Source organism: Nyctereutes procyonoides, unplaced genomic scaffold (genome assembly GCF_905146905.1).
Source record: "Nyctereutes procyonoides isolate TBG_1078 unplaced genomic scaffold, NYPRO_anot_genome, whole genome shotgun sequence".
In the NCBI taxonomy this organism is placed as follows: Eukaryota; Metazoa; Chordata; class Mammalia; order Carnivora; family Canidae; genus Nyctereutes; species Nyctereutes procyonoides.
The window spans coordinates 18,445,627-18,470,985 of record NW_026575140.1 but is presented as its reverse complement, the minus strand read 5'-3'; the positions used below and the strand labels follow the sequence as shown (position 1 = coordinate 18,470,985).

At 41.7% G+C, this 25,359-nt stretch overlaps 1 protein-coding gene across 2 annotated transcripts in view; it reads right to left on the bottom strand.

Moving 5' to 3' along the window:
* Positions 1 to 343: 343 nt before the first annotated feature.
* The window catches only part of GAN (gigaxonin), a 61,641-nt gene continuing 36,625 nt past the window's right edge, over positions 344 to 25,359 (bottom strand). For both annotated transcript variants that reach the window (XM_055305400.1, XM_055305401.1), the window contains 6 exons: positions 24,648 to 24,760; positions 23,527 to 23,676; positions 22,502 to 22,638; positions 22,137 to 22,265; positions 13,015 to 13,124; positions 344 to 12,927 (listed from right to left, as the gene is read on the bottom strand). In XM_055305400.1, coding sequence (XP_055161375.1) covers positions 12,746 to 12,927; positions 13,015 to 13,124; positions 22,137 to 22,265; positions 22,502 to 22,638; positions 23,527 to 23,676; positions 24,648 to 24,760 — 821 coding nt within the window. In that variant the 3' untranslated portion in view covers positions 344 to 12,745. The remainder of the gene's footprint in view (positions 12,928 to 13,014; positions 13,125 to 22,136; positions 22,266 to 22,501; positions 22,639 to 23,526; positions 23,677 to 24,647; positions 24,761 to 25,359) is intronic.

Sequence of the window (25,359 nt, the reverse complement as noted above, 5' to 3'; positions counted from 1 at the left end):
GAATTCTTCAACACTTAACTACATTATCAGTATCAAGATCCTCTATTACTCGGAAGTGTAATTTCTTTCTCTCTTCCAAGGAAAGGAAATTTGAAACGGTTTCTGGGGGAAGGACAGAGTAGAGATTTATTCTGGTAGGGCTGGAAGCCACCAAGGCAATGACAGCGAGTGGCCGTCAAGGAGTAGACCCTGGATCAAGAGTCAGGATCCAGGCAGCTGAGACCCAAACCACTTCAGTTGTGGTGCGAAAAGGACAATATTCTGTTTGGAAATCAAGTCAAGCTTTATCGATAATGCAAATTTACTAGGAGCTGCTGTAAAAATTAGAACCGATCAGAATGCCTTCCCCATCAAATTGTTTTATTAGGTTAATTAAACAGCTTAAAGACAATTCATTTTGTTCAGTACCCTTCTAGAAAATATTTCAAGTTTTAAGTGAACTTCCAATACATAAAACAAAATTACTTTACCATAGACAAATTTCAGATCAAAATACAACACTCTGTTTCTGTTTTCTTACAGTTATAAAATCCAGTCAATACAAACTACATAAAAAAGATAAAACACTTTCACTGATCCTCGGTACAAGAGAACAGCACAACTGCCGTATGTTCCCAAAGCACAAGTCCTGTGCTTGTTGAGAGGGATCGACCCAGTTACTCCACAACACACTGAAGCAGGCGAACAAAGTGCGTCCTACTGGATTTGACAAAATGAACAAACTCTTTTTGCATCAGTATCACTTGTAAACCATAAAGCAACTCTGTAAGAAAAGTCACTAATTCAAAATTACTTCCACTTTGCTAAATTTCATACCAGCAAAGGAATAGAAAGTTACTCCACAGAACAAATGAGTACATTTGGACCATAGGATGTTTGAGACATGACATTTCAGCAAAATCAAGTTAGCACAGTTTCTCTATTTGTCCTACTGAGTTTGAGGAGTACAATTCTACAAGCTGCAGCTTCCCAGTACTTCAAATATTTCCAACTGTCCATATAATGTCTTTCATTCAGCTTCTGTGTATTTCATTGCAAATGTTTTTTTTTCTAATTTTTAATTTTTAGCAATATGTGCTTCCTGAAAGATCAGGATACCTATCACACACAATACAACCTCAGCTGAACACACGTCTGAGCAGACTGCTCAACTTGGAATCTTTGCAGGTTATAAAAGTTGCAGGGTTTGAACTAAAACAATTCTCTGTATGTGCCATGTCAGAAAACATAAATATGTTAATTACGCATTCATACCAGATGAGTTCTGATATGGTGTCTTCTGAACTTGGTATTTATGAAATTTTCCTTTAAAAGCATCAAAATGGCAAATCAAGAGTGTGCTAAAAACCAGTTCTTGACCAGTTAGGCCAGCTACTACGCAGGCGACCAGCCAACAGGACCGTCACCAGCAATTCTGTGGGATGGGAGCCCACTGTGAAGATCAGCCCTGAATCTTGGAGAGTCAAAGTGAATTCCTGTTTTAAGGAATTCCCTTGATAGCTTTCTTCTAGCAGGAGATCTGCATCAGTGATTAAAACCAAATGAATCTACACGTTTATAATGAGTTATGGATGGATCTCATTCACAGATTCAAGCATCCCTGTTCCCAGGAACATACAGCAATAAAACGAAGTTGGCCCGAGGCTGCCTGTCACGCTAAAAGCACAGTAGGCTGCTGTGAGTGCTCGACATTTCTGCCGAAGCCATGACTCCTTTTGTGCGGTTGTCACGATTCAGGAATGGTAGGATTCGAAACAAAACAAGTATCGCTGTGTCCCTGGTGACACGAAGGGGTACAGGAGTGTGGAACCAAACAAAAGCTGTGTTATAAATGAGTCAAAATGAAAAGAATCCCATCAGCAGAAAAAGCCACAGATTATTTAATTAGGCAAGTGTTGCTAAATAGCCTGTGCTTTTCTCGACTAAAAGGCCACTTGGTTTATCTCCCACCATAAAATTACCTGCCCCATGGAATTTGGCTGTTTTCATGGAGACCTTGAATTCTGAGGTCCCACGGAGGGAAAAAGATGCTGTGAACCCACAGAAATTGGTTTGTTTTTAAGCTGATGATACCCTTTTGCCCCATGTATCAGATCCTACATAGTTTTTTTTTTTTTTAATTTTTATTTTTTACAAAGCCTAAGAGTCAAATTCAATAAGCACATGCTAGGTTAATAGTAATACATTTATTTTCCGGAGTTTCTTTTGAAGCAAAATCTCTTTTGAAAAAAATATGAAGAAATGGTCTCTGATTGTAAACGAGCAATTCTAATTTCTGATTCTACTCACCATTTGAGTGGCATGTGTTTTTAAGTCAGAGCTAACTAGAGAAGGAGACCATGGTCTTGTTGCGCTCGAACGAACGCTCACAAGGACGGTGTGGGCCGAAGCCCACGGGCCCGGTCCTGCGGTGGGTGTGCAGGTGGCTGGGGTGCAGGTGAGCCATCTGGGCCCCCTGAACACGCCTCGCCAGGCGATGTGGGGCCTGCACAGTGCCTTGTGGCTGGCTGCTGAGGTAGTACGTGTGGCATCTGGAGCCCCTTCTCCTGGCTCGGAGAGGAGCCCCGAGGACCTCCAGGCAGGTGTGGAAGGCGGCCGAGCTGTGCCCCAGGGAGGCTGTTCTAGTCTCCAACGGCTTGGGGAGCCTCAGCTCTGCAGCTGGCCATACCTCAGAGGGAGGCTCTGGCCCTGAGCTCTAACCAGGGAGGAGCAGGGTGGCAAGGACTCTGGGAAGCTCCCCGGGGCCTAGGGGACAGGTCTGGCTCTCTTGCAGCCAGCCAGGGCCAGCTGGCTGTGGAAAGTGCTAGTCACAAAGCTTGGGTCAAGAGCTCCCAGAAGAATGCCTTTTCAATAAATATTTTTAGGCTAATGGTCTGGGGAACAAGAGAAGGATTTTTTCTTGCCCCCCCCCCCATTCTTTTTGGGATACATACTTTATAAGTAGTTAAAACCCTCGGCTGGGACAGGTATGGGATGAGGAGCAGAGGGCAGGGTGGGAAGGCCAAGCAGAGTGTGTCAATAAGATGACCCTTGAAAACAAGACCAAAATAACTCCTTCCACAATGACTGAAGTCCCTGACCTGGTACAGAGAGACATGCCAACTGAGGAGGAGCCTGTTTCCTGGTCTTTGGGCAGCCACGGTGGGATGTGGGGAGGAAAGCCAACACCGGTTCAAATGGAGCTTATTAGTAAGTGAAGACAACTCAAGAAATGTAGAGAAAAGCACAAGAGATGGGAGAGCACAGACGACTCCCTCCCAAGAACTCAAGTGCATGCCCCAGCTGATGCCTGTTTCCTCTATTTTGGGGCAGATCTTTGCCAAAGCCAGTGGGGCCAGAAGAGACACGCAGAGTGAGGCGCAGCCTCCCATCCCTCCAGGACTAAGACTGCCTTAGGCTTTCATAGAAGAGGGAAAGTAAAGCCACTAGCGGAATCCGATCCCTTGGAAACTCTTCTCAAAGGAAGACAAGAATCCATCAAGCTGGAAGGGGCCTGAGGTGGTAAGCCAGCCCAACTGGCCCAGCACACGAGCCCCCTTGAGAGCATCCCAGGCCTTGGCCACCTCTAGGCCCTGCTCAAAAGGATGCAGTTTTTACTTATTAGCTTTCTTAAATCTGCAGAGGTACTGACAGATTTCAAGCAAAAAGGAGATAAAAAGCAATAATCGCTGTACTAGTTGACAATATGGTTTTAGGCAAATCTCTAGAACTGTGCCTATTTCTGAAAGTTCAGCTGAAGAAGGCCATGGCTATTGGCCAGAGGCCACAGTAAGGAGGCTGTGGATAGGTGGTGGGCAGGAAGGGAAGAGAGAGAGAACAGGTTGAAAGGGACAAGGACTCTTCTCCTTAAAAATCAATGTGCAAGTACAAGCCCTCCCACCCCCATGTTTTACTCAACTGTTCATCTGCAAGGAGCTTTGGAGATCGTGACCAGTATCCTGCAACAAAGCAAGAACCCTCTCACTGACACGAACATGCTGCAAGAACTCTCCTAGGGGCATGTCCAGAGATAAATGCTCAGAACCAGGGAGGGCACCCATTTTACCATGAGGCCACTCTGTCTCCACATTCACTGTCGGCCTGAGCCATGCACATCTGCTATGTTCTAAAGACATCCCCACAGGCCAGAGCCTCAGGCCTCCAGAGCCCCCACCACCTACCTCGGGCTTGCTCAGGTCTCTCCAATGGTGGCACCCGGAACTGGGTCCTGGGGCCCATCCAAGGGCAGCCCGTGGACAGAGTAGCAGAAGAGATTTCCTTTTCTGGCTACCAGTCCCCCACACAAACACTCTTCTTTTTTTTGTTGTTTTTAATTAATTTTTATTTTTTAAAGTATGCTCTACCCACAACATGGGGCTTGAACTCACGACCCTGAGATCAAGTCACAAGCTCTACCGACTGAGCCAGCCAGGCGCCTGCCTCTATTCTTATTTTTAAACAGCTGGCTTATGTTCAAATCATCAATGATTCCTGCCCCACCCATTTTCTTTCTTTTTCATTTAGGAACTATCTTTTCTGAACCTAGGTATAAGACTCTCTATTTAGCCATTTATTAGACTGTCACAGCGCGGCAGACCCTAACACCCAACACTTCATCCTTCTCAGCACTTTTCTCAGTCTTCTTTTTTATATGTTACTAAGAAAAGCGTTACAAACCTCCAGCCATTCTGGGCAGCACTGTCAGGCACGGCTGTTCCATACATTTCTCAGCCTTGTCGGCTTTGTTTCAACTGCCTTTTCTTATTCACAGAGAGATCGAGAATGATTTTATAGAATGCCTTCCATGTTGCTACATCTGCCAGTCCCAGGGTGTGAACCGGAGAGGAAGTGACCGTAGGAAAGGGTTAAGGGGCTCACTTTCTGTATCACTTTCTTAAGTAATCCTACTTTATTTGAAGGTGCAAAAGCTCTACATACACACATACACAAAAATGTATTTGTAACACAAATTTTGTTTGCTTAAGTTTCACACAGCATCCAAGTTAAGAGAGAATAGGTATACTGATCTCAAATAGAGATGTAAAATATATCCAGTTTATTTGACCAGTATAGCCCGCTACTTGTGACATCTTAGGGTAAAAAGAAAGATTCAACTTTGATAAAGAGTTTTAAGTATTATTAGAGGACTTCATTAGGCAAATTCTGATTTGAGGGTTATTTAAAATAACTCTAAATATTCTAAGTACATATTATGGGATGTTTCAGTTCTACAGAATCATCCTGAATTCAAATATTAGAGCAGCAGGAGAGCAATGGCATGGGTCCAGAAAGTAAATCATTTTATCAACACAAATATCCATTTACTTATAGATCCTGTGGCAGCAGACACTGGAATGGGGAGGTGCCAAGGCCAGGACATACCACGAGGGCAGTGCTGCCCCCTGACCAGTGACCCGAGACTATGGTGAGTGGCCATAGCGGCCACGGTTACAGCTCAAGCATGGTGGTGCTAGGTTCTCACCTTTAAAACGTATCTGATCTTCAGAGCAGCCCAAAGAGGTAAACACCCCCATTAACCTACATCTGTAGGTAAGGAACTGGGCCTTCAGGGTTAAAGGGTCCCGAAGGGTCCCCAACAGCCTGTGGTGCTAGTCTTCATCTCACCTGCACCTGGCACCATGGCCTGTGTGTGCCTGAAGCCACTAGGTTTGCTTGGGAAAAAGTATATCAAGTGTTTATACATGTTTTCCTCAAAATAACTGAAAAAGTTGAGGCTCTAAGGCAGAAAGTCTCGGTTCTCTTGGAAACCACTCAGGGAAAGGTCTCACACCTGCTGCCAGACCCATATGGTGCTGACGTACTGTCATGTGGGGAGAAACTCTGCCCTCTGCTCTAGAAAGCACAAGCTGAACAGCGAGATTGTGTTAGAGCATAGTGACCGTTCCACTGTTAGGTTTTATCTGGTCCGTAAGTTATTCCAGGTTGGCTAGGTTTTTAGGAATGGGCATAGCTCTTCTGGGCACTAGCGATGCTGGGTAATTCCCGTGAGAAACCACCCCAGGAGGGGAAGGTGTGACTGCAGGGCATCGGGGGGCCTTGTGGCCCCCCCGCCCAACTTACTAACTGGGGAAGCTGACAGATCCGGGTGCGGACAGAGCCCACGTATGCCATGTGGACAAGGCACATTTGACTGATGTCCAATACAAATCCAATTACTCATGAATTTAAGTATAATGCAATTCTGTGCTGTTTGGTCAACCTCAATCAACTCTGTACTTCCTTTCACAACCCCAGCATGTCAGATCAGAACGAAGAGACGACGAATCTACTAATGAGCCTCTGTTTTCATCAAAATTAAAGATTCCTGGGAAACAAATTCATGAAAATACACTTCATAGCTCCTTAAACTGCTCACAGTAGCACCTTGCAGACCATGAAACACAGTAGCCCCAACCATCTGAGCTCCATATTCTAGGTCAGATTCCACAGACACCTCCTATCTGACCATAGCAGGATGGGGAGTGAGCCCTCTGTCTTACACAGCAGTGCAGTTTAAATGTACTACTTTCCTACGTTATGAAAACATAGTCTCTTAAAGACTCTTTAAAGTTCAAGTTGAGTTTCAAGTAATCATTTTGCAGCAGCTCTAGGAGAATGATTGTTCCTCCTGATTAAAAGTGCCTATTTAAAAAAAAAAAAAAAGGTAGTAAAATGGAAAACATGCCTTAGAGAATTGTATTCCTCAAGGCCACCCGCTGCTTGCTTCCAGGCTTTTGTTAAAGGACAGAATGTGTTGAATTCTCCTAAATTGGCAGGGGATCAAGCACAACACTACATAATGAGGTAGCTGAGAACAGAGTTTTTCCTATAAACACAAAGAACAAGGGAATAAGTGCATGTAATTCTCATCCAATTAAACAGGAAACATGATAAAGTGAGCTACATATAGTCATATTTATACCAAGTTCACAGGTTTAACTGGAAAAAATTCAATCCAAGGTTCTAACATAGGTCTTATCTGTAATTGATGAGTAGGAACAATAAAAATAAGGCATTTTAAAACCTATGATTTTTGTGGAAACACCAAAAATAAAGGTCTAATAAATATAATCTGCTGACCAGAAAGAAAGTTGAACCTGCATCTACTTGGGATCTGAATTATCTTAAGTGGCCACGTATTTATACAAGTCACATGGAAGGCCTGATCTTTCTCCTCGTTACCTTAATGCAGTGTATACCCAGGCTGTGTGCACTGCCTTCCTCCCTCCGGCTCATCACTTCTCTAACGCAGATCACAGTGACTGAGGAATTTATGGCAGCTAGGTTGGACCATAAGGACGCCAATATTAAAAATTATAATTAGCCCAAATTTCGGCTGAGCAGCAATTTTAAAGTATTAGTTTTTATCTCAAAAAAAGAAAAGAGAAGGCGACAGGTATTTCCCTCTAGGTAATTAGGCAATGTCATTTTATCTATCAGGTATATGACGTGGTGAGGAAGAGGAGAAGCTTAAAGACCCAATCACTTAGAGAACTTCAGTATCAGAACCAAACGTGAGCAAGCCTTCCTCAAAGGTATGCCCTTAGACGAAAGAACAGAGTCATAACTGAGTTCCTCAGATATCACATAAACACAATGACTGTCATGAGACAAAGCTGAGATTGATTTAAGATTAAAAATAGAATCACTTCCAAAAAATAGAAAAGTTTAAAAAGTTTTACCAGTTGGTGTGCAAAAAAGGAAAAGTCTACCTTTCAATACTATTGACTTTACCTCCAAGAGGCAGCAAAACCTCAACCTGATTTCATATTCTCTGGTTATGGGCAAGTGGGTCATCCCTCACCTTTATACCATACATTTCTGTAATTCCTGAACTGACTAAACAGAGTACTTCAGGGGTTGTTAGAAGGTTACCAAAATACTTTCTCCAGCATTCTAAGACACAATCTCTTCTCCCTTACTGATCAGACGTGGTAAGAAAAGCAGTATAAAATAAAGCTCCAGATTTTTAAAAGTAAGAACTGCTTCTCCATAAAATACACTTAGTACTTCTGTTCTCACGACCTTAATAAATTCTTAAATTTCCTATAGCTAACGGAAAGAAAACCAAAGATCTTTCAGCTTACATCTGTGTAACTTATAAAAGGACATATTTGGAGGCTTATGTTATGCCACAAATGATTATTTTATGAATAAAAATACTTGTATGCCTAGAAAATTAAGTGGTAGTCTCAAAGGCTGAACGGTGAAATGATAATAGAAAGACCCGGATTCTGCTTCTGGTTTCTACTCATGTGAGAGGTGGAAATGAAGCCGTACCTACTGGGCCTCAGAGACTGCTCTCTGTCCAATGAGGGGGGTGGTGGAGGGCACTGCACCCATTGCAGGAACGTGAGGATCAAAGCAGTTTATTATGGGAAAGACTTGGAGCCATATATAAAAAACAATAAATAAAACCCAACATTAAATGTGATAAATGGCATTAGATGTGCTGAGTATAGGGTCCCCCCCTCACCACCACCAAATCTTACAGAACATTTGGAGACCACCAAATTCTGAGTCCATATGTCAGGCACTTTTTGCATTTTTTAAATTCTGTATTAGTTTCTCACTCTATAATATGAAGCCAGTCTGTGTACAAAGTTTCTCATCTAAAATCCAGCAAAATAAATTGCTCATGAGAGAACTTCTCAATCCTGTGAAGAACACTGCTTTGATTACAAGGGTACTATGCACTGGCCAACCATTTATTGACTACCTGCTGTGTGCCAAGCACTGGGATTAGCAGATGGCCAAGACAGGGTTGCTGCCCACAAGGAGTTTATGATCTAGAGGGATGGCAGCATGACAGCTCCCCAGAAATCCAAATAGAATTCTTAGTGGGTGCTCTAGAAGCATTTGCTGATTAAATCCAGGGCAGCTTTTTCACACTAATTGGAGTCTCCACTCTCCCTGGTTCCCCCCAAGGCTCACACACATGAGGGGCAGCCGCAGAAAGAGAGCAGTCTCACCCTACCCTTCCACCAGGTGCTTTTTAAGGGGGTTCCAGTGCCTTTTAAATTCATGCAAAGGGCCACCTCATTCTTTCCCCAGATAATCAAATGTCTTCATCTGACCACAGGAGACTCCTCTGGAATTAAGAAGACCAACAAGAAGGTAACACTGCAGTGTTTTTAGTACTCCTTTGAAAACTTTTTGGTTTGGTCCACTGAAGTCAGAATGCACCAAATGGAACCCCAATGGACCAAGGCAGCTAAAGAATTTCTCTAAAAACCTAGCTTACTACCATGAATAAGAAGGTGCCATAGCAAAGACAGCCCTATCTTTACCAGGTCAATATAAGGATGTGTTTCCTGTATATTGCCTGAGGATATTCCCCCCCCCAAAAAAATTATAAAAATGGCACCTTCAAAGCATTATTGAAGTGGTAGTGCAATATAACAAGACACTTCAGTACAAAGAATATCATCACTCATATATTCTCTCTGGATTGTTGCAGTTTGAGCAAAGCCTACTGTTAGCTATCAATTCCTCACAGCAATGAAAAAAAGAACTAATGAAATAAACAATGAACTTAAAAATTTCTTAGGCCAAATCTTTACAGTCTACCAACTGTACTAGTTGGTAAACACTGTTTTTAATCCCAGTAAAGAAATGCAAACATCAAGTAAAACTTACTACAAACCACAACGCTATGGATATTTATACCTGATGTGAGCTTAACATAGTAGTATAAACTGAAGGGCCACGGGCTCAAGAATTTATCTGAAGCACCAGGAGACAGTAATATATGTAGTTTGGAACTACAATTTAAAAAGTAAACATATATAAACAAACTTACCAAGACACATAACACACACATTCTCTCCCTCTCACAGGATATCACACTATCACACGCTCACAAAAAAAAAAAACCACTTCATTTTAAATTAAACACTTACCTCTTCGAAAAATCTATATTTGGATGCATTAAACAAACAAACAAACAAACAAGCCTACTGTAGACTGTAGCCTAGGAGAGATCCTTTAAATATTCATTGACTCTAACCTGAGACAACTTTCCTTCTGTTGGCAGGTTAATGAAAATACATTGCACTTCCCCCAAAATTATTTTATTTAAAATTTTAAGATCTGTCCTCAACTGCCAATTCCAACCTACACCCGGTAAAAGTGCCTATGATAAAGAAGTATTAAAAATTTATCAAGAAAAGATGTTTCAAGGCATAAGTGGAACGTTAAAGCGAACCTGCATGAAATGAGTTAAAATTTATTTCACAATACTGAAGTAAATATCATTTACAAAAAAAGTCATGATTAATTTTGGAACATAATAAAATTAAATATATTCCTACACTTCAACATAATATATATATATTTTTTCATATATATTTCACATATATATGAAAATAACAGTTTGGCACTTAGCAGCTTCTGTTGGTTATAGCATCCCATATTATGTGGCAAATTTATTGTAAAAAACATTACTTAAATTTCTGCAGCTACCGTGTCAATGAACAGAATAAAAAACTAAAAATGAACTGTTTTTATAAAATGAATTCACCAAGTCATGCAGGCACTGTAAATATTGCAATAGCGACCCATTCACTCCTCAACAATGAATTGTCTCCTTGGAGAGGCCTGGCGTAGACTGGAAAGTTTTAAACTTCAGAAATTAAACAGAGAGAGTTGCTGACTGTCATGGCTTTCATAGGACATCAGTCACTGCTTTCATGTACCTCAGCTGCAACTTCTGAAGGCCAAGGTTCTGTTCCACACAGGATAGGTTACCCAAGAAAGTTAACTTTTCCAGCAATTTGCTTCCCCTAGAAAATGAGTATCTAATTGAAAAAAAGAAGTTTCCTTTCTTTGCAGTGGCCATATGGCTTGCTTTGATGAAAAGATACCCCAGGCATTGCTGGGACAGTGTGCAGACTACAGCTGACTGGTACACAATACAAAGAAAAAAGGTCAACTTTGCTTTATACATCGAATTCGGCTGTGATACATGAATGTGTGGCAAATCTGGCCTACTGCCTCTGATCTAGAAGATAAACACTGCACGCCTTCTTTTACCAGTACTTTCTGCCACACATAACAGTTTTTAGAACCCCCACAGGCAAGGCTTCTTCCAGCAACGTTTATAGCATTGTACTGACTCCTAACAGGTGTAAGAAAAAAAACTGCAGATGGGGGTTATCCTTTTTTTCTGTTCATGGGTGGGGAAATATAAGCGATGTTTCATAAGCATGTTTTTAACAATATACAAGCATTTCATCTAGGAAGTTTCCAGAAGAAACTCCTATTCTCAAATTTATAACCAAATGATACATTTATACATTTATTAATCATTAAGACAAAATACTGCTTCTTCTAGCCATTTACCAAGAGGGGGGAAAAAGCTGTAGAAAACAATCAGAAATGAAGAGTTTGGTATTAAATTGATTAGAAATCTGATATTGCATAAAATTCAAATTATGACATCATCAAGCACTTTGAAGTCCCCGACTGCACACTAAGGTGGCATAATTTGAATGGAAAACAAAGTATCTTACAAGGTAAGTGCTACTAATGACAGACCTTTTCCCTCAGTGGGAAGTGGGGTAGTGTGGGGTGACACAGGAGAGCTATAGAAGAGCAGAGGCGGAGGAAGAGATGAATTTGCTCTACTATGAACAGAATGAAATTAAGTTGAGGTAGTTTATTCTACCAGCCAAACTTTACTTATAATGTAATTTGTCTAAAACTCTTGCTAGTGAACGGCATTGAGAAAATTCTGTTATAAAGACTAGATTCTTAACACAGGTATGCGTTCTAAGACAAGTTTTCAATCTCAAACAGGAGTAAACAAGACTTTGTGTGCTTTCAGACAGATTGAAGGTTTTGATCCCTATATATTTTGTCTGGACAGTTTTTGTAGTCATAGATCTTTATTATTTGTCTGACTTAGGTCTTTCTTCTAGAAAATCTCCTATTCTGTTTAATAACCTCGTGTTTATAAAATGGTTCTAATTATTTGCAAGGAAGAATGGCACTGCATGAGATCCTTCACAACTCCAAGAGAACTACCCCAGAAACTATGGCAAGACCCACCTGAATCAACACAGAAGTTAGCAATTTCCCCTTCAGTTCACAAGAGGGCAACCTGACTCATTAATTTATTGAACCTTTAGATGACTAAGATAGAATGTCATAAAAGAGAAATTTTATCTTAGTTTCAATTCATGATAATATAGTTTAAAAAAGATTCTTAGGACACAGTACTAGTAGTTAATGGAGACTAACCGGCATACAGTCCAATCTAACATTTTAGGCACAAACCTTAATTTGTCGGGCAGGGTTAGGTGTGATATTTCCTTCCAGGTGCAGTAGAAAAGCAATCTTGGTAGTTTGGATATGTTGATTTGCATATATGGATTTTTGTTTGTTTACCAAAGCCAGGTACTAGAACACAGCAGTCACTCAGATAGGAGTTCCCTTCAGGAAAAATGCACCCTAGTATTTTAACTTCACTATTTTACATGATACCAATTCCCACTTCCCTTCTCCTTTTGACATTTACTAGCCTGTTTGTCTGCAGACACATCTAACTGGAGGAACAGATTCCTCAAAGTTAGCTTTTTCAACAGTTACAGGTTCTCCCAAACGAGAGTGGAAGCTCAGGCTTCTAAGCATTATAGTAAAACCACCAGTTACCATACAAAGCCCGGCACACAGAGCAAGTTTCGGCTGCCACCTCTGTTCCCCTCGCAGAAAGCCGTGTTATGGTGCGCTTGGTCAGGAGCTCTGCTTCTGCTCTGTTTTCTCCTCAAGGTGAATGAACACGGATACGGAATAAGCCTTGCTGAAGCTGTAGGCGGAAAAGCTTGCAATTTGCAATGCGTAAGGCTGCACACCCCGTGCGGCGAAGGTCAGATGGAAGGAGTGGTTTGGTGTGGTGCCAGGTTCCTGTGCTTCTTTTAAACTCACGCACATAGTCGTAATTGGTACCTAGACCATGAGAAGCGGCAAAGGTGATGCAAGGCGCCTTGGAGTCACCAGGAAATAGATCCAGCAAAATCACCACAACGTCCTTACCTGTATCAAGATCTCCAATAACATAAATACTGGCTCCTATGGGTACAGCTCCATAAACGAAAGAGGAACTGGCAGGGATGCATAAGTTCTGGTCGTTAAGATAGATCCACCTGAAAATGAACAGATGGGCAAATCCAAGGAAGTCAAGAGGATGACCACAATATCCAGGGAGACCATCAAACTTGGGGAGCCAACAAACAGCACTAGGAACTGCACCAGTTCAGCTCGACCTGCATCCCCATTGCCGGGTAACTGCTGAGTTCTCTCCCGTCACTATGGATACTAGTTTTGCCTGTTCTAGAATGTCACATATATTAAAACGTAAAGAGCATGCACTTTTCAATCAGCTTCTTTTGCTCAGCACAATTCATCTACACTGTTGTGTGCATCAATAATTCGTTTCTTTTTAAGTGTTATTCCATTATATGGATAGACCAGAACTCGTTTATGTGTTGACCTGCTCATGTTCATTTGGGTGATTGTCAGTGTGTGGCTGTTGTGAATAAAGCGGTTTTGGACACTGGAGTGCAAATCTTCTTTGTGTGGATGATGTCATGGAATTGACTGGTTTTGTGGCTTAAGGTACATTCTACGCGATAAGAAAATGCCACACTATTTTCCAAAGCATTGTGCCATTCTGCATTCTAATTTGCAATGTCTGGGAATTCCAACTGCTTGGCATTACCAAGCCTGCTCTCAGTACTGCTGGTTTTTCTGACTGTAGCAGTGTTAATGGTGTGGGCTTCCCCAAGAAGGGTGCTGGCTATCTCCATGTGCGCTCACTGGCCGTTTTATCTACCTTCTTTTGTGAAATGTCTGCTCCAAGAGTTGCTCATTTTTAAAATTGGGTTTTCTGTCTTCCTACTGAATTTTAAGATTCTTTTGTGTTGTGGGATACAAGTCCTTTGTTAGATACATATATCATGAATATTTTCCCCAGCTTGTAGCTTATCTTTTTGTTTTCTTAATTGAGCCTTCTGAAGAATGGTTTTTAATTTTGACAAATTCCTATTTGTTTATTTATTTAAATAGTTCATGCTTTCTGTGCCCTTCTTGGAAATCCCTGCCTATTCCAAGGTTGCAAAGGTCTTCCTCCTATGCTTTTTTCTGGAGATTTCACAGTTTCAGCTTTCACATTCAGGTCTTATCATACGTTTCAAGTTGAATTTTGGGTATGGTATGAGGTAGAAGTTCACTTTTCTTCTTCCATACAGATATCTAGTTGCTCCAGCATCATTTGCTGAAAAGACGTTTCTTTCTCCCACTAAATTGCCTTGGCATTTCTGTTGAAAATCAATTTAATAACCACAAAAAGGATCCAGTGCTCCACAAAGAGGTAGCTGATTCCCCAGCTGAGACAGAAAATACAAGATGAGTCTGGAGCATCTTGTGCTGCCAGACAGGAAGGGCTTAAGAAGGGTAGGGTGTGTCCAAAGGACATGGAGCTAATAGGGAGGTTCCCAGTGGCCAAAGCTGGAACAGCTGAGCAACAAAATGAATAATGATAGTATTGGATTTATAACTTATAAAATAAAAAAAAAATATGTGAGTTCATACAGATACAAATAAGTAACTGAATATGTCAAAAAAAAAAATAGGGAGGAGGGAACGGTCTTCTTTACTGAGTTCCAGTTAACAAATGTAGACAGAATGAGGGAAATAGATCAACATTAGGAAACCACCACAGTTGTAACTACTGCTGGTGTAACTACTCCACTGATAGGTGCTTAATTAGTGGTGAAAGTTTGAGAAGAAATGGTGTATTTGCACATTCTCATTTATCTCTTCCAATGTATTTGTAAATTAAAAGGGAAATATAGCAACTTTACAGTGGAGAAACCCAACAGACACTACCTTAACCAGGTAATCAAGGTTACTGTCACCAGTAATAAGACATAGAAACAGCATGTCCTCCTTGATGGAGTGTATCACCTCTGTGGTGCTCCTGCCAAAGATGCCTATCCTCAGCCCAATCATGAGAAATTATCAGACAAATCCAAATTAAGAGATATCCTATAAAAACACGGACCAACTATCTTCAAGAATATCCTGGTCATGAAAGGCAGGGAAAGACCAAAGAACCATCACAGGTTAAAAAAGACTAAAGAAACACAACTCAGTGTGTTGTCAGTTCCCACATGGCATCCCAGAGCAAAGGGAAAAGAGAGAGTAGTGGATAAGCTGGTGAAATTCGAATAAAGATTAGCGTTTACTTAATAATACCGTGCCAACATAAATATCTTGACTGTGATATCTGTACTATGGTTATGTAAGATGTTAACACGAAGAGAAGCTGGGTGAATGGCTTACTGGGGATTCTATTTTTGCAATTTTTCTTTAAGTGTAAAATTATTCCAAAATAGAAGTGATTTTTGCTTAAAAAACTACCACCACGACAACTGTGGATTCCACTATATAATAACATTCACTTAAGGTAATTGGAACAAATAATTTCCTTTCAATAGCTAATGACATAGCTGGGGTAAAGCAGCTCTAGGTCAGACCCTGGGAACATATCTAAACCCTAAGAACTACAAATGTCCAGGCCGACATGCATTATTGGAGCATATGACATACGGACGTTATTCCTATTCTCTCTGTGCTATGAAGTGTCCAAGAAGCCAGCAGCTCAGACCTAGTGCATCTGGATGTCAAATACAAATGTGAAACTGTTCCACTAAGAACAGTGCTTTTATTTCAAAGAACTCTTCCCAGATTGTTATAAAGCAGCAGCTTCCATATTTTGAATTCTAAGAAACAGGGAAGCAAAATTATCTGTCCAAGATCACATAACAACTCAGAAGCAAGCTAACGTAAAGCTGCTATATTCGAAAAACCTTCATTCAACACTTGATTCATCTTATACCTGAATGTTGACTGGTATCCAGCAGTTTGCTGGAACTGGGACTACAACTTGGCTCCTGGTTTCAAAATGTCTCTAGGAAACAGGGGAAGGGAAAAATTCAAGAGCTCTCACTGAAAAGTAAAAATAGGGACATGAACAGGCTTTGAAAGAAAATGTTTGAAAATATCAAACTACAATAACTGGCTTATTCACATTTTATGTCTTCAGGGCTAAGCATCGCTATCTAAACCTTGACATTTAAATTCTTCCCAGGTTCTGAATCAAATGAATCCAATGACTGTCCCCCAGGCCTTGTCTGTGGCTGAACCCTACAGCCAGGCCCAAACTCAGGGGAGAGGCACACCACTCTTCTGGGCAAACTCATGATGGGGCCATGTGTATGCTCACAAGAGTAACTGGTACTTCTAAATGAGCATCAATGACTAGACTGTTTACTGAAAAGCATATCAGAATACAACAATATTTTGGCATAATTTTTGTTGAGTTGAGAATCTCACATTATTCCTCCCAGGAATAATTAAACAGAGCTCAAGAAACCAGTCTATGTAGATGATCTACCAAATTTGGTCCAAAGCAGATCAATGACTCAGAGTTCCTGAGTTTCAGAAAAATAATCCTAGCTGATCTATTTCCTATAATGCTGAGGGTTCAAATGAAATGAAACTAACATAAAAACTTAACTGCATCATGTATTTAGCCGCTGCTTTTAAAGCAGGTATAAAAGGTATATGGCTTTGCCTTCTTTCTCTGCCATCTATCACCTCGCTGATCTTAGACAATTTAGCTGTCATCTATAAAGTGGGGATACCAAACACCACCACTAACATCCAGTGACCTGTGGGGATGACATGACATGACCAGTGCAAAATACTTCACATACTATCTAGCACCAAGTGGGCATCAGTAAGTAGCAGTCATGTTTGTAACGGATGAAAGCAATAGTATCCCTTAGTTCCAATGTTTCCAAACATGGGCTTATTAGGACCTGAGGCTACAAGACGTGTCCTCTGGTAACTTAGAATTAGCAATGTCCATTGTGCAGGAGATTTTTAGAATATAGCCTGGTTTGTAGCAGCGAGCTTTGGCAAGAGCAGAGCAGGAGGGAAAGACAGGCAAGGAGAGATGGGGGTAGGGATAGCAATCAACTGGAGAGGAGAAGGAAGGACAGAGGTTTCTGCTTCTGACCAGGGAGAAAGCAACTCTCCGCAGGCTGACTGTCCTGCAAGGAGCAGCTACAAACTCTGGACAAGATACAAAAGACAACTGCCTGAGGGCTCTGAAGACTGAGAAAAAGCAGGCAGGTTTGAGATAAAAAGTGAAGGTTGAAGAAGCAACGCACATGAAGGGAGTTTCTGCATCTTCGGTAGCTTTGACCAAAGGTAGGGTGACACTGGCAGCTCCAGGTGGCTGAAACCCCTGGAGAAAAATCCTGCTGTCTTTGTGGTCACTGGAATCAGGGCAGAGTGTCTTGAGGCAACCAGAATCTTCTGAGTGAATACAAGTCTCAGAAAGAGGAGAGCCAGAGAAGGATGCCTAATTTTATACGTATGCACTTGTCTCAAGTCTTCGATCCCAGAGTCATGAGTGCTTGTAACTGAGGCTGGCTTATAGAACTGAAGAGAGGTTGGAACCGCCATGTGCAGCAGTGTGACAGCCTACCAGGAGCCTAAGCAGGTGCAAGGGAGGCCTGTTGAAACTCTCCGTGTAATGCTCTGAAGTGCCAGAAGAGATATCAGGGCCTCAGCAATGTGCCATTCACGATGTTTGGGATGCAACCCGTAATTACTCAACAAAAGAAAAGCCAGAAAAATGAGAACCCATTCTCAAGAGAACAAACCATAAACAGATGCCAACTCCAAGATGACCAAATGCTGGGATTATCTATCAGGTGGCAACTCGAATGTGGCTACCAGAACTACATTCAAAAGAGAAAGGGAAACATGTTTATGATAAAAAGATGGGAGATTTCAGTAAAGAAATGAAAAAATCTAAAATTCTACCTGAAGAAGCTGGTAAAGGAAGAACAGAATAAACCCAAAGAAAGTAAAAGGAAGGAAATAATATGGACAAGAGCAGATGCCAATGGAAGGCAGAACAAAGTGGAAAAACAGCCTTGAAAAGATAAACGCAGTGGTAGGCTTTGCGAATAGAGGGCACCGGAGGGACTGCAAGGCCAGGCAGCACGAAGGGTTTCTTTCCTGAGGTTGGTATGCCTTTGTCCTTCCTCCCATCAGCTGCTGCCTGCAAGTGTGCAGGAGACTCAGAGGTGCGGGTCCTCAGCAAGGTTCTCTGCCACCCAACACGCAGCGTCCTGCATGCACTGGCCACACCACATCCTTGCAGGGTGGGGGGATGTCTCTTCACAATTTGCTCCTTCTTAGGAGATTTCCCTCAGCCCTAAAGATAGTAGTAGCTGCGTTTTCTACAGTAGCAATTTTTGCGTTCATCAGAGCTCTCTTTCATCAGTTAGCAGTTAACCACCTCTTACTAGTTTATAATTACGTGAATTAAATTTTCCCTGTTCAGGGTACTGATGTGGTTTCTGTCTCTTGACTGGACTGTGGCTGAAACAGATTTGTCAGGAGAGTGTTCAGCTCCTCATCTCTTACAAAGGCATCTGTAGTACCTGCTACTTCCTAACCATCAATCCAAACACCATAATGTCAATGGGGAGATCAATATGATGCTTTAAAGGAACACGAAGGTGATCAAAATGTTCCTGGACTAACATAGTAGACAGTAGAACCAACATAGGCCTGAGGCCAGACAGTGCAGGGGTACTGCTGGCCCTGCAGGGCAAACTGCTTCTGGTGATCCTTGCAAATTGGTGCCAAGACAAAGCATTAGCTGGGTTAATAGCTGCCTACTCTTGCATTTTCAAGTTTTTGATGGTGGCACTAATTACTCTAACTTCCTCAAGGATGTGGAACTGTTTCTGGTTTTCTGTCACGGTAGGAAAGGAAAGTTATAGTGATTTCCATGCTATCCTTCCTACTGTAATGGCCCCCAAGCCTTGGGTCAGAGAACCACCACAAGATTCTACTGGTTGTCAAGTGTGTCTGCTCAATTATACCTTCAGGGATCAAAAGATGAAACTGACAGGCCTTGACTTCAACAGTCACCATGACTGTCCTATAGAAGCAAAAGGTGGGAATCCAGGCTGAGCAGGTGCATGGAGGCAGTCAAACACAGGATGAGTTAAGAGGTGAGCTGGAGTGCAGGACAACGGGAAGGAAGAGACTGGAAAAGACTGAACATTTCTCTTAACCTCAGACAACAGAGGACTCCAGCAGGAGGCTACATATTATTATCTTTGTTTGGTAAGCAATGGGGGAATACCCAGAGTTTCCAGGAGGAGAATGAAATGACCAAAGTCAGACTAATCTTTCAAAAACACAAACAGGCCAAATGCACAGGAAGACAGGTTATAAGGCTAATGCCATTGCACACATGAGAAAGTGAACACAGTAGGGCAGGAGCAGAGAAATGAAGGTGGGTGATGTGGAAAATATTCCAGAGTCTAAAAAAGAAGACAAGACTTGGCAGCTGATAAGACATGTAGCATGCGAGAGAATCAACAATGAGCTTTTTTTGAGTATAAATAACTAGGAGGATGGTGGTATCAGTGAAAGAGCAGAGACACTGGGAACAGAGACTGCCTGTCATTCTGGGTATATTAAGTTGTTACTATGACATGATGTAACTTATGGCAATTTCTTTGCTTTCCTTCAAACCATTTTGTTTTTAGTCAGAAACACAGAAAATAAGATATGGCATTTTTCCAGGAAAGTTTTAACCTAAAAATAGGGAACAAAGACAGGAAAGACAAGAGATTACTTAAAAACAATAAATGGTCTCCAATCTAATACAGATTGCTCATCTGGCAACAGTTTCAACAGTACGCAAATATAACATACTTGGAAACATCTGCTCTTTTAAGAAATAAACTACTGCTGTATGTTATTTTCTTCCTATAGATATTTACAGGAAAGCCTGTATTTTTAATGCAATGTAGTGTGGTGGCTGAAGAGATGGACCCTGGGGCCAGAGTTCAAACTCCTTGCTACCTTTGTGTCTCTTGGCACATTACTTAACCTGTGTTTTGGTTTAAAGTAGGAATAAAAAGAGCACATAGGGACTCAGATAGTTGTTTTGAAGACTGAATGAGTAACAAATAAGTTAATAAGTGGCACTTAGTGTTATGTCTGCATCATATAAACAAGAATCCTATATGTTATATTGACAAAAGAAATTTAGCTTTCGTTATTCTATTACCTAAAAACTAACATTGGTGGGCACCTGGCTAGCTCAGTTGGTAAAACACATGACTCTTGATCTCAGGGTTGTGGGTTCCAGTCCCCACACTGGGCCTACAGCTTACTTTAATAACTAATACTGGATCCAAAAAAAGAAACTAATGATCCATGAATTTATTTGGAAGTGCTTTTAAGTAGCAAGGAAGGAGCCATACTCTTATGTCTAATACTTATGAACTGAAAGCAAGTAATAAGCTTATATTTAAAGCTTATCAACTATTAATTTGGAACAACCTGACAGAAATATAAAAGTTCTAGCAATTTATTGCATGTCAGGGGCAGACTGAGAAACTCTGCAGCCAGATTTTAAGTCCTATATACAAATGGGGACAGGGTAGGGTGAGGCATACCTAAGTGGCCTTGATTACTCCAGCAAACAAGGGGCAACCTCTAGTTCACACTGCCCAAACAGTAGCTCAGTCATTGTGAAGAAAGCACAAGTCAGTATTTTATGGGAAACCAAACACACTAACCACTGCTTATATTTTTAATTTTTAAAAAAGATTTTATTTATTTATTTGAGAGAGAGCGAGAGAGAGTGTGCTAAGCAAAAGCAGGGGGAGTGGCAGGCAGAGGGAGGGAGAAGCAGACTCCCCACTGAGCAGGGAGCCTGCCAGTGGGGCTTGATCCCTGGATCTGGGATTACCACCCAGCTGAAATAACCACTGCTTATAAACGACGCTAAGCAGTCTTGAGATTCGCTTGGGGAGGAGTTAACATGCCACTTTATACCTTGGACAGTTAGCACCCACAGTAAGGTATCAAGAGAGATGTAGAAAAGTCCAAAATTCTGTCCGGCCCCCACCATAGCAGACATTCTCTAAATTGCTCTCATACTTTGTCTAATAAGTTTTCCTAAGAGGGTCTACCCCTGTAATTCATGGGGGAGGGGCTAGAGAGGCTATACAAATATCCTCAATTTAAAATACATTAAAAGTTAGATAACATTTACATGTATTTCTAAAGTAACTGTTCATGGTTTGCCCTAATGGAAAACATGAAATTAAACATTGCCTTCTAGCACCCCCTACTGGTGACAGGGTTGAAATACTGTAACAAGATGAATTTTTACATGACCATTTCCCTGCAGGGTTTAAATAGTCCAGTTTAGTGGTTACCACAATAAATCCTGTGGGAGGAGAGAAGGGAAGGAGGTTGGTGGGAGGGTGGCTACTTTACAGGACCAGTACGGCAACCAGTCAGATGTTTTAAGACTCTGTGACCCCACACTTCACCCACTGAATCAACTTTCTGTCGAGCGTTTAAAACAGGCCAGGGACGATGCTGGAGATAAGGATCTGTGGACAGCTGAGCTGAACCTTGCCCTCAAGAATCTTATGGTTAACAATTGCAATGCAAGAGACATGAACTGAATGTTAGGGGATCACAGATGGAGGAGCCTAAACTGGACTAGGAGATGTTAGAAGGCTTTCTCTAGGCAATGGTGATTAAGCATAGTTTTGGAAGAGGCTGTATTAACTGGATAAATATTGGAAGGGAAACTTTAGACAAAAGGAGTAATACAAAGACATAGAGCTAAGATCATCATAACATGTTTTGGGGAAAAACGATGCTCAGTGTAACTCAAGTGAAGCATCTGTGTTGAACAGTAGCAGAAAGACTAGAGAAAGGCCCTATCACAGAAGGCCTTATATACCAGGTTAAGGAGTTAGCTTTCTCCTTCCTAAAGCCAAATGGAGCCAACAACGATTTCAAACAACCAAGGCTCAAGGTTTGATATACATGTCAGAAACACTTTCTTATGGTTTTAAGCTACAAATACTTCTCAAGTCTCTGATTAAACCTCTAGTAGGCATTAAGTATAATGTCCTAAATAGGATAATTCAGTCAAGTAACTTGAAAACAAAACTAATCTAAGACACGACTTTGAAAGCAGAAAGGAAATGTTGCACAAGTTATGTGAAACTGCTCATACTTACCTTTTAAACTCGTCATGATAGAATTCCGACTTGCACGTGACCATCTCACTCCCCTGGATGTCCTCACGACTTCTGACTCCCCCAAACACGTACAGTTCCATGGCCACTCCACAGGCCACAGCTCCAAATCTGAAAGGCCACACGGAGCATATTAGCTGCTGGATTTATAACTCACAGCCTGATTCCCAAAATCCTCTTACGCTGGTTTTAACTCTGCAACATTCAGGGTTTCATGAATATGTGGGTCTGCCTTTTTAGGAGATGGACTATTCATTTACTTTTATAGAAACCAAAAACCAAGTCAAGTGAAAAGGTTATTTGAATGAAAGAGGGCACCTACAAAGTCCACATCAACATTCTTGTACCTTCTCTCCTTTAGCGGACAGATAGCAGTCCACTGCTGGGTCCTTGGGTCATAACATTCCACAGATTCGAAGAGCTTTCCATATGATCCTCCACCCATGGCATAGATTTTCTTTTTCATAGCTGCATAGCAGCCGATCTGGAAGAAGAAAGTAAGAAGCAGGGAGGCAACACTTAATTATTCATATTAGACAAATACTAACTCTAGTCTGGAGAGCACCGTAGAGTGTCTGGGAAAGGATTCGATTTCTAATAGTAAATCTATGGTGCTTTCCAATATTACAAACACAGGATTTTAAAAACAAGAAGAGGAGGTAATACATGTACTGTTCGTTAACTCCCATCTGACACAAGTGCATTCAGTGACATATGTAAATGTCCCTAATTTTTTTTTATGTCCCTAATTTTTTTTTTTATGTCCCTAATTTTTAAGGACTTCTCTAGTCTCTCCATTCTTCCACCACTATTTGCAGATTCCAATATTTAGATTCTTTTGAGCAACATGTCACTCAATTCCTGCATCAACTGAGTTGAGCAGAGAGAGCAGGAACACAGTAGCCGAAGTGTAAATCCCCACAGGACTGGACGAAGTTTCCTTGTGAAGAAGAGCCCCTCCCTCCCACACCAAAGAATGAGAGTAAGACAGATCACGCTCTAAACAGCTAACGGGAGCCATGTCTTCACTCTACTCCTGGTGCAATGGCCGTGTTTACCTGTAGACTGTTTTCTCCTCAGGCCTTCATGATGATTAAGAAAATAGGTTTGGAAGACCTGGCTGCTTCCCAAGTGAGGGTGTTCACAAAGCATTTGTCAAGCACAGGCGTGTGGCAGAGAACTTACCATCAGGATAAGCTCTCACACACACTCCATCTCCTATCATGGTGTACAGCTGATGATAATGAAGGCAAGCCACTGACAGAAGTCATGAGTTCTTTTAACACTATCGATCGTACTAAAAGGCTAATGTGGGAAAGGAAGAAACGCTAATTTCAAAGCCCAATTTGTAATTACAAGATATGGTTCTCACCTTTCTAACCATGGTCAAATCAGGTTGCTTTGTCCAGGTTTTGGAATAAATGTCATAACACTCCATGGAAATTAGCTCTTTTTCACCATCCTCTCCTCCTAAAATGTACAGCATGCCATCTATCTCCACAATTCCAAAATTATGTCGTGGCTGAAAACACATCAAAGATCTCTGTATACAAAAGGCCAACTCCCAGACTAAAAGCAGATATTCATGCATTTAATAACAATGACAGGTATTCCAGAGTTCCAGCAAAGAGGTGCCATGCTCGAAACCATCTCTCTCTGGTATCTGTGATTGCCCTAGCGGCTCACCCTTCTGCCATAAGAGACAGAACCCAACCCAGGTGTGATTTGGAACAAGAGAATCACCTACACGATAAATTCACTGGTGGAATTATAATTTTCTACTCACAACAGCTCAGAACAATAGAAACAACTATTACCTTCTGGTTCAATAAAACTATCTGCGTTTAGCAGTGGGCTGTAGTTCAGTGTTTCCAAGCTAGTGTGTGAAAGGAGGAACCACAGCTCAGGCACTGCCTGAGGCTGGGAGAGGCATGGGGAGGCGGGCCAGGCTCCTGCTACAGCCATCTAGAATGACGGAAGCCTGAGGGGTCATTTGTTAATGAATATTTGCTTAGAGTCCTTCCCCTTGGTGCCCAGAGCTATTTTCGTGCTGACAGCAGAGTCCTCAGCAGACAGAAAAAATCCCCCGCCATCAAGGAGTTTATGTGAACAATTAAAAAATACCCAGTATGTGAAAGGTGCCATGTGACCTTAAGAGAAAGAAAGTGGGCAGAGATGGGAGAGCACTGAGGGGTGGGAGGGAAAGCCTACCTGGGAAGTGCCCCATGCACACACACCAACAGAAGGAGGGAGGGAGCCACGATGGTGTCTGGCAAAGGTCCCAAAGCAAGAGTGTGTGTAGGTTTGAGGAACCATAGGAGGCCTGATGGAGCAAAGGCAGGCACAGAGAGGAGAGCCTAGGCAGTGGGTACAAGCATGGTGGGCAGGGGCCTGTGGCAGGGCCTACACTTCTCTCCTTACATGAACACAGACACAAAACAAAAGTGCAAAAGGAAAGACACACTACCAAACTAATGAAAAAGAACGTCTTACCTCATTCATTGGTGGCAATTCCGTCCATGTATTTGCATCCGGGTCATATTTTTCTCCTGAGCTCAGGGTCTGCTTATTTTCATCTTGGCCCCCAAATACGAACAAGAATCCCTCTGCAAAAATAGAACATGACACAGGAAAGATGAAACTTTCTTCAATTTCCATCTCCTGCTGGATATAAATGCCACAGCTGTAGGGACAGTTATGTGGAGGCAACTACTCTAATTATAAGAGTGGATTTGAGGTCTTCATCACAATTCATTTGATCCTTGGTGAGAGAGGCTAATTCACGTTTGTGAGTCACTCTGGCCATTTTACATCACTCCACATCTGAGTGGATTCCTACTACCCTACAGTGTACAACCTAGATTGGCACTACCCACACAGACACCAAGCAGCTCCATCTATTTCTATTCTCCCTGTGATTCTCAAACAACTTCTGATCCACAGCCCACATCTGTTCATTCAAGACCCAGGAGTGCTCAGATCCAGGGCACTTGTATGTGCTTCAAATTCAAAACAGGATCTAAGAGTCACTGTTGCACTACTTATTTTAGGTCATGGTGGATTAGGTAGGTTATTTGTACCAACTCTTGTGCAAAACAGCTAAACTGTAGGACAAAACATTTTGAAATAAAATAATCTTAAAAGAAAAGAAGCCAACAGGGCAATATGAAAAAGCTGAAAGGAAAAGAGTGAGCCGGAGAGGTTA